At 35.8% G+C, this 10,675-nt stretch overlaps 1 protein-coding gene across 1 annotated transcript; it reads right to left on the bottom strand.

Annotated features, from left to right (window-relative positions):
* Window positions 1–301: 301 nt before the first annotated feature.
* Window positions 302–4,103, bottom strand: LOC131155385 (uncharacterized). Its single transcript, XM_058108471.1, has 7 exons — window positions 4,012–4,103; window positions 3,698–3,916; window positions 1,802–2,104; window positions 1,342–1,503; window positions 730–813; window positions 497–649; window positions 302–461 (listed from the first exon to the last, which is right to left on the bottom strand). Exons 1-6 carry the CDS (start codon window positions 4,039–4,041, stop codon window positions 542–544), a joined length of 906 nt encoding a protein of 301 aa, XP_057964454.1. The 5' UTR covers window positions 4,042–4,103; the 3' UTR covers window positions 302–461; window positions 497–541.
* Window positions 4,104–10,675: the final 6,572 nt, after the last annotated feature.

Raw genomic sequence — 10,675 nt, forward strand, 5'->3', positions numbered from 1 at the left:
AAGACAACAATTTTCTTTATTAAATATCTTTTTTAAATACGGATCAATTAAATTTTTTTTTTTTTTTTTTTTGGAATTTTGCGAGATTTTATGTTTTCAATGGTGTAATTTGATTTAAGTTCCTAAAATACTTTCATCAAATGATACCTTGCCTTCTCTCCAAAATTTTTTTTAAAACAAAATTTTCTGTTATAGTGACAGAAAATTATGCTGTATTTGCTCACAAGTTTCAATGCAACCCCAATGCATAAATCAGCAGTGTATAAATCAACAGCCATTTTCCGTAGGCTAATTCTGAAAATCAGCCGATAAAGAGGGTTTCGGTTCCATTATCAATAGTCATTACAATTTTTTTTTTTTTTTTAATTTTGTTTTGCAATAAAAAAACATTACATATATGAGAGATAAAAATACAACATAAAGACGGTACAACCTTCAACCTTCAACCTTCAAATTATAAACTTCAGGGTGATCTTCTAAAACATGTACTAGTCACTTTCTTGAGCGTGCTTGTACATGCAGAATGCCAACTGCTGCAAATTTAGGCTAAAAGCAAACCTTCCATCACAGGAACAGCTTTCCCTCGAAGAAGCACCCTCTGCTTCTGCTCATCCAAATGCAGGCGCAACGTTCCACCTCGAGGAGATGCCTGCGACAACAATCAATGTGATTTGCCCCATGGACTCAAGAATGACTATTCAGAGAGAGAGAGAGAGAGAGAGAGATTGCCTGATATGCAACAAAATCACACTTTCCCAGGTTTTTGGACCAATAGGGTGCCAAGGCACAATGTGTACTCCCAGTGACCGGATCCTGTAAATAAAGATGGAACATGGAAGTGTATATAAATAGTGTGTCTACCATTCCCATAAAAAATTTAGCTACCATTGTCATCTGGTATTTCTTTTCACCCAGGCTGCTTAAGGTTTAAGTAATCTTCATCAGAACTGTTGCAATTTAGCAAAGGTCTTACAAGCGGGCCAAGATATACATCCCATTTTCATGTCGATAATCTAAGGAGGGTAAGAGAAGTTGGTAGGGCTTTTTAGGGTTGGAAACACCTCTTCTGTTCACATGTAGCGTCTTCATTGCAGCCAAAGTTTCAAAACAAGCTAGGAGATTGAAGCTGGAAAGTCGCCTACAAGGCTGTTTAGAAACCAGGACTTGAACCATAGGGATTTGAATTTTGCTCAAATCCATCATTTTGGATTTATTTTTTTTTAAAAAAAGGAAGACTTTCAGATCTTAAATTTAGCCTAAAATCCCAAGAGAATCATGAGCCTAAAATCAAATAGCAATGGATTTGAAATAACTTTTTAAAACAAAGTGTTTACAAATTACCTCCTTGACTCCATATTTTGGACAGAAGTAACGACTGACAAAATCAAATCCAGAGTGAGCAGGTGCAAGCCCTGTTATAATTAATCCCTGTCCAGGACATTTTTCTATCTCATCAAACTCAGGCTGAAAATCTGCAACAGTTTTCGCTGATGAGAGCTCAACCTAGAAGAAAGCAAAAAGTTTCAATCTCAATAATGATATATATATATATATATCGATAATTCAAAAAACATAAGTTCTCTCCTTCTTAGGACCCACAATGGTTTGGGCATGGAGTCAATTTCAACCTATAATATTTTGTGATGTGACCAGATGAATTCCATCATTTAGTTTTCAATGGTACAGTTTTTTCACCAAACGGCCAAACAATGAAAATAAAAGCCAGAAATCTAAAAATAAAAAAAGTTATGACGCTGCAGCAGCAAATTCAGGTAATGAAAGAGCAAAGTCAGAAAGTTACAAGGAGGTTATTTCCTGTCTTCTTAATATCAATCACTGATGCACCTTTCAAAGCTTTATGAACTGATGAAACCTCAACTGAATCGCACTCAACCACCATGACAGTAGGAAAGTCTAATTCAATGAAGAACTGCTGTTGTGCTTCAGCATCCAGACAGTTTATATCTGGTTTTTTAATTTCAGGCACCTTCTGGGCAGTGAGAATTCCAGATAGCGTGGAGAACTCAATTTTGTTGGTATTTACCAAACCAGACGTAAAAAGAACGTGTGCAGCTGCTAATGTTGCATGACCACAAAGGTCAATCTGCAACACAAATGAAAGTTTGTTGGTTATATAACTCATTACAATGTGCTTGGTAAGTAGATATTATTTCTCTAGCAATTACGAATAACTTTTTCTTTACCTGTAGTATAGTTCACTTTGTTTCTAATATATATATATTTAATATTTAGGCCTCATGTGGAACTTGAAAATTAGGGAAGAATGTAAAAGAACATATGCAAGAATCCATTTTTTCTCTTTTTGTTCTCGTTTGGTTGTCGAGCAAAATGAGAAAGAAACTAAAAATATCTTAAATTGAACAAGAATTTTATTTCATATGCTTTTACCCTATATATTTTTTTTCTCTAAAATTGCAACCAAGTTCTTATAAATGTTCATTCTAAGTAGTAATTTAGATAAATATAAAAAAAAATTTCCTCCTTTCTTATCCTTTCCTTTTATCTCACAAAATCCTTGGTGCAAACAAAACCTTAGCCTCCATTTGGATCAAGAATTTTATTTGAGAAAATAAAAGAACAAGAAAATAAGAAAAAAAATTCATTTTCTATTGTATTTTCTCTCTTTTATCAAATATGATTAAAAATGAAAACTTATTTTATTATTAAAATCAAGAAAGATCAACTGTTAGTATGGGGTAAAATGAAAATTTTATTCATTGATTTACTATATTTCCTTTCTCATTTTCCTTGATAACCCCCAACATGAAAAAATGCAGTCAGTATTTTTCAAAAACAGAATAGGTACTTAAAAAATATAGCTAAGCAGAGATAGTGCCAAGTACCTAGAAGCCATTTGACTATTTATCAAGTAAGTAGAATCCCTTTCACAATCTAAAATTACAAGCAACCTTTAAAATTGCAAGAAATATTGATCTAGTCATTCACAATCCTAGATTTTGAAATTACATGCAGCTTAAAGAAATGCTAACTGGGCAGTGGCAGGAATGTGAAGATTGTTGGGTGGTCTAAGCCGTCTCAACCCCAAAAACTATTAGTTTATGGAGTGAAGCTTTCCCTCACATTTAATAACTGACCACCAAGTCCCTTCCACAATCGATGTGAGACAACCCCAACAATCTCTCCCCCTCACACATCAGGCTCTAAACTCCTCATGAATTAAGCTCACCAAATTGGTAGCACCACATGCCCCGCATCTAGGTTGAAATCATGGGCTCTATACCAATGTTGGATGGTCTTGGGTTTCTCAACCCCAAAAGCTAACTCATGGAGTGAGGTTTCCTCACACTTAACACGAGCCCCTTCCACAACAAAACGCGTATGCATAGAAAGCTTCATTTGATTACACGATAATACATCAAGACGCCTATCTGTTCTAAATGTGAATATCAATCAGATCACTACCAAGTAAATTTTTTATTAGTGTTGCGTGATTGTATTTCTAGAACTTAAAATGGGAACAGAATAATGCACTGTTTGGTTGCCAAGAAAATGACTCAACAAAAGGAAAAACATGAAGCTTAGAATATGGGATAAGCTTTTTCATCCTTGCACTATTGGATCCCAAGCAAATTATAATTCCTTCTTTTTCCCTGTGGAGGCAAACATAGCATATAGGGAGATGTTTTTGGTTATGTTAGCAGAAACGAGAACATACCTCAGCGGTGGGAGTGAACCATCTGAGACGAAACCTAGGGTTTTGAGTTCCGCGGGACGAGTCGGGAGACTCCGAATCAGAGATGCGAGTCAAGTAGCAGGTTTCGGAGAGGTTGAACTCGGTCGCTACTGCCTGCAACCATTTCTCATCTCTCTCTTCCTCCAACAAACAAACCGCTGCCGGGTTTCCCTTGAACGCCAAGTCAGTGAACGCGTCAGCCTGTTCCACAGTTCAATCCAATTCGCGTGGTGATTCAAAAAAGAAAATCAGACACTGATACACAATGAGGGAGATGAGAAAAAGGAAGAGCATACCACGAAGTATTTCACGGGTTGTTTTGCCATTAAAGCCAGAGCCAGAGCCAGAGAGAGAGAGAGAGAGAGAGGAAGACTGATATAACTGAGACAAGTTGAAAAGAAAAGCCAGAGCCAGAGCCAGAGAGAGAGAGAGAGAGAGAGAGAGAGACAGATACAAGTGAGACAAGTTGAAAAGAATAATATTTTCCCATTAAGTATATTTCAAAGAATTCCTACAAACTAGGCAGTTATTAGTAAACAATCCCTAATTACATTAATTACAATTAATTACAAAATCAATATTTCTCCTCCTTAAGTTAGTGCATTGTCACACATGCTCAACTCATTCAAAAACTTTAAGAACACTTGATTTGAAGCTGTTTTGGTGAGGATATCAGCCAACTGATCCTCTGATCGAATGATAGGTAACTTCACAATTCGTTCATCCAACTTCTCTTTAATGAAAAATCTATCTACCTCTACATGCTTTGTACGATCATGTTGAATCGGATTATGAGTAATATCACACGCTACTTTATTGTCACAATATTGTTGAATTAGCTGCCGAGATGGATAGCCCAAATCCCTAAAGAGAAGCTTTAGTCATAACACTTCACAAACTCCAAGTGTCATACCTCTAAATTCAGTTTCTGCACTTGATCATGCAACAACATTTTACTTTTTGCTTCTTCATGTAACGAGATTACCACCTACAAAGATGAAATATTCTGAAGTAGATCGTCTGTCATCTATTACTCTAGCCTAATTAGCATCAGTATAAGCTTCCACGCTTTGACAATATATATTTTTAGTGAGCAAAATTCCCTTTCCATGAACCAAATTTAGATATCACAAAATATGCATACCAACATTCATATGTTGTTCTCCAGGATTATGCATAAATTGGCTGACAATACTCAATGCATAGGCAAGGTCAAGCCTTGTGTGTGCTAAGTACATCAGTCTTCCTACAAGTCTCTGGTATCTCCCTTTATCAATTGGTACTTGATTAGACTCAACACATAATTTCAAACCTTCTTCAATTGACGAGGATTATGCATAAATTGGCTGACAATACTCAATGCATAGGCAAGGTCAAGCCTTGTGTGTGCTAAGTACATCAGTCTTCCTACAAGTCTCTGGTATCTCCCTTTATCAATTGGTACTTGATTAGACTCAACACATAATTTCAAACCTTCTTCAACTGGTGTATCAGCTGGTTGACATGCTGACATACTAGTTTCTTGTAACAAATCTAAGGAATATTTCCTTTAAGAGAGAAAGATCCCTTTATCAAATTGGGACACTTTAATTCCAAGGAAAAATTTCAAGGGACCGAGATCTTTCATTTCAAATTCTCTGGACAAGTACCTTTGTAGTGTTGGATCATTTCTTGTGACTACCATGTCATCTATGTAACGTCCCTCAATTTCTTAACAAATTATCAAATAATAAATAAAATGGTCAACCCGAACCCGTGAAACACAGCGGAAAACCTAACAGCAGTAAACATAAAATCTCAAACATCCAATCATAAAACATAATACCAGAGCTTTCTATAACATAAAAATACTGTTATGATATACAACCGCCAAAAGTCAAAATAACACTAGGATTAAATAACAAAAACTCTCGATCCTAGTTCAATGCTTACCCTACTAGTAGGGAAGCTCCAATCACTCAATGGCGGCTCTAGCCCGCCGGTCTCACTGGATTTCCTGAAAATCATTTAATGTTCGGGGGTGAGACACTTCTCAGTAAGAGAAAATAAACTAAATACAGTTGTGTGGTAACATGAATATTTAATGCATTTATACGTATATAGTACATTTCATAAATCTATAAATATCATCATATCGTACTGGGTAAACATATATTTTCACATCTGTTAATAAATCATAACATAAATAAAATCATCTGTTATAATTGTAGTACTGAAAACAAACCCAGGATGACTAACTAGCTGGTGTCATGTATTACCCCCCATAACGGGTTGTGCAGCCCGAAGGCGAGATCCGACAATGGCTGGCCGACCACTGCCGAATCAAATATGTCTGTAAGTACGATGAGCCCGCCACACCCTGGTCTGGACTGCCAGGTAGACGTCCACACTCTACTAAAAGCCATATCGACTATCCATCTCCCATCCCCTCGTGGGATGGTTAGCACTAATCTGACGTAGATATCTGATCTACACATATAGCTACGGTACCGAGCCCCTGAACTGAACTAAACTAACATCCTGGTGGTGATAACATATAATACATGATCATATATATAACATCATTACGGCCTCGTGCCGAAAATATAGTAATTACGGCCTCGTGCCGAAAACATAAATACGTGGCCTCGTGCCAATAACATAAATATAGCTTCGTGTCGATAACGTAAGTACGGCCTCGTGTCGATAACATAAATACATGGCCTCGCGCCAACAACATAAATACGGCCTCGTGTTGATAACATAAATATATGGTCTCGCGCTAAAATTGTTTCAGGTATATATATTCTGAAAATACATCATTTATCACATAATCATCAAAACTATCACAACATAACTCATATTTTCATAATACTTGAAATCATGCTTGGTTCGTAAAATCTTTCACATCATAATACATTTCACATAAAATAATATTCATGCCCCACATATGCTGTTAAAAGTCATACTTCATATTCTAAAATCGTGAATTACTTACATCTCATACATACATATACATTTTAATCATCATAACAGTATTTTCCCAATCGTACATTTTATGCGTAATACACAATATAACATATGCTTTTCTGAAAATAAATTTACTCATAATCAATAATAATTTGTATGAAAAATTACTGCTTTAGTTTATTCCCTTACCTGCCTACTGAGAAATTCATTAGGATCCAAAATTTCACGCCCTTGGTGCCTTAAATTTAACTCCTACAATTTACATTTTTTCCCAGATTAATTAATCTATTTCTCCAAAATAATACTTATCTAGCGTTCCTTAGGCTCCATATATCTCAAATTAACATTTAAACTATTATTTAACATCCCCACTTAATTTTCCAAAATTTGCCTAAGGGTCCCAAAATTACACCCGCGGCGCTCACCCGGGGCCTAAATTCCAGAAATCCTACTTCAGTCCCAAATGCTTAATATTTTAGCATTTCTAAATTAATGCTAATTAATTAAAAATAAACCCCTTAATAATCGCCACACCCCAAATTTTTGGTTTTGGCCCGACATCCCCACGAGAATTCCGTCCCACTAGACTTGTAGAGAATCATCCCTAGATTCTCGTGGTGGTGTCCGTTCGTCAATTGGGCTTATATTTTGCAAGAAATTAAAGAAAAAAGGAGAAAATGGCTTATCCCAGGGAATATCCTACCACCAATCCGCTCCGGTAGAAATGACGACAGCGGCGAATGGAGTCCAGCGGTATTTTCGGATTTTCGATCGAGCGAAAATCCGTCACGAAATCAAGGAGAGAGGGAGAGAGAACGTGAGGAGAGAGAGAGAGTTCAGAGAGTTGCAGAAGAGAAAACATAAGAAAAGAAATAAAAATGAAGAAGAAGAAGATAATCTGGGGGAGGGGGGGCGTGAATTCAATTTAGAATCCACCCGAAGCTTCAAAGAAGCTTCAGGTGGTTGACATTATAATAATAATAATAATAATAATAATAAATTTAATTAATATTAATAATAATATATTTTATAAATAAAATAAAAATAAATTTTAATTAATTAATTTTTTTCTTTTTCTTTTTCTTTTAAATCCAATTAATTAATTAGTTAATTAATTAATTAATTAATTAATATTATTTTTTTGGAAATCAATCCACTAATCTTTTATATTTCTTTTTGGGATTTTTACAATCTACATATATGATAAGTGCAATGATTTTATCTTGTTGTTTCTTCATGGATAAAGTGTGGTCTAAATTGCTCTGATGGTAACCAAAGGTTATCATAGCCTTTGTGAACCTTCCAAACCATACTCTTGGAGATTGTTTCAGCCCATACAATGATTTCTTTAACCTACACACCTTCTGACTATGTATTTATGGTATCATGCTTCCTAGTCGGAGATCCATGTAGACTTCTTTGGACAACTCGCCATGTAGAAAGGCATTCTTCACATCAAATTGTCAAAATGGTCAATCCAAGTTCGCAACTAGAGACAACAATACTCAAACTGTGTTGATTTTAGCTATGAGTGCAAAAGTATTTGTATAATCGACCCCATAGGTTTGGGTGTATCCTTTTGCAACCAATCTTGCTTTAAAGCACTCGATTGTACCATCTGCTTTGTATTTCATAGTAAAAATCCACCGACATCCAATTAGTTTCTTTCCTGAGGGACAATCAACAAGTTCCCATGTTTAATTCTTCTGCAAGGATCCCATTTCCTCATTTATAGTAGCTCTCCACCTTAGGTTAGCTAAGGCTTCCTGCACACTATTAGGAATAGATACAGTAGAAAATTGATTCACAAATGACTGATTTGATTCTGACAAACAATGGCTATACACATAATGAATCATAAAATATTTTACTTTACTAGAAGGATTAGGTTCATATGTGGATTTAGGAATACCACTGAGGTGACATTGTGGTAGCTGTTTTCTAACTAGTTTAGGAACATCCTCAACCAGCGATTAGTTTGGTGTATTAGTTGCTTGTGGTGCGAGGGGCTCAGACGAGAGTGGAGCCACAACTTTAGTTTTTGGGTGTGCATCACCACTTTGGTCCAAAGTTATACCATTCAAATCCAATTCACCCACTTCTTGATTGGACAACCCATGTTGTGGGTGTTCATCACCACTAGCTCCAAATTTATACAACTTGTATCCAAGTTACGCACATCATGGTTATCATGTTTAGGAGTTTCCCATCTTTAGAAATGTGAACATCATAGTCTAGAGTCTGAACTTCCTCGTGGTACTCTCCCTGAAGTTTAGGCTTAGAGGGAAAATACATGGAGTCTTCATGAAAAACAACATCCAAAGTAATAAACATGTTGGAATTTGTGTGATCCCAATAGGGGGTGAATTGGGTTTTTAAAACATTGTCGGCTAATTTAAACATTTACACCGACTCACCATAGTTTATATCCCATTTAGTATAATAGCGTATATGAAAAATGATGAAGCTATACGTTTAAACATACACGTGCGGCATATCTCATTTAACTCAAATGTATGCATGCAAATAATTATAACAGTAAATAAACAAGCATATACATATGAAAATTAAAGTGCAATATTCAAATGAGAGAGAGAGAGAGAGAGAGAGAGAGAGAGAGAGAGAGAGAGAGAGAGAGAGTGGCACATGACAGTTGTTATCAAGATTCGGCCAAACCAGCTTACGTCCCCACCTTGGGCATACCCTCCAAGGATTCCACTCTCCCGACTCTCTTAAATAGGTGGAGCAGAAGCCGTTACAACCTTTCCTTACGGGGCAAGGTAAACCTCAACTCAATTATAAGGCTGAACCTAACTTGTCTCCCTTACGGGATGAAGACTCCCCAGTTCAATTTTCTGAGCTGAACTCAACCGGTCTCACTTATGGGGCTGAGACTCTCCAGTTCAATTTTAGGTTGAACCCAACCAGTCTCACTTACGGGGCAGAGACTCCCCACTTCAATTCCAGTTGGATGAACCCAACCAATACAATAAAAAATTTTTGTACATAAAAAATGCTTTTAAAATACAAGCAAAGATGTACACATTAAAGATCAAAATGCATACACTCTCTTATGATATGAAATGTGCTCAGCAGAGAAAGGGTGCTTGCAAAATAATTTTTGTAATCTTTGAATATAATATGTATGATGGGGACCTCAAAGATTTAAACTCTAAATCAAATATTTCTTCAAAAATATTTGCAATAAGAAATATGAGAGCTTAGGATTTTACTTTCAAAAGCTTTGCGCACACAAAACAAAATACAAGCATTTAAAACTTTATGTGCAAACAAAGTAAGGATATATATTTCCAACAAAATATTTACCATGGAAATATGTGGAGAAATCCCAAACCTTCACTCTCAAAAATGTTTCTCAAATATGCAAGCAAGAGAGAGTAAAACTCTTGAACGAAATAAATGCCCAAATAAAAATACTCTCTTGTAACAATGATTTTCAAGAAAAAATGAAAGAGAGTTTGGAGAGTATAAAAATTGACCCCAAAATAATTTTTCAATAAAAAAGGTTGTTTGGGGGAACTTCGATTAAGAAATAATTTGAGAGAATTTTAATGCTAATCAAAGTTGCTAATCTAAGCAAATGAAGGGGTATTTATAAACTTTGGCCAAAATATGACCGTTGGGACACAAAGGGAATTTTTGAAAATGTTTAACCATATTTAATTAAAAATTAACCCTCGTTTACCACGGTAGAAACCTTGCTACCCGAGAGGTTTGGTTGACCAAGGGAAAGGTTTAGTCGACCACTTTTATAAGTTCGGTCGATCGAGGCAAATTTGAACTACTGATTTGGTCGACCGTATTAGGGCGATTTTAAACCCTTTGTCAGTTCTGTTTGTAACGACTTGCTTAACTTAATATAGAAATGAAACATAATAAATAAAATGGTCAACCCGAACCCGTGGGTAACGGAGACACCTGTCATTCACAGCGGAAACCTACGTAGCAGTAAATGTAAATCACATTCTCAAAACCGTAATATACATAATA

This window comes from Malania oleifera, chromosome 5, assembly GCF_029873635.1.
Source record: "Malania oleifera isolate guangnan ecotype guangnan chromosome 5, ASM2987363v1, whole genome shotgun sequence".
In the NCBI taxonomy this organism is placed as follows: Eukaryota; Viridiplantae; Streptophyta; class Magnoliopsida; order Santalales; family Ximeniaceae; genus Malania; species Malania oleifera.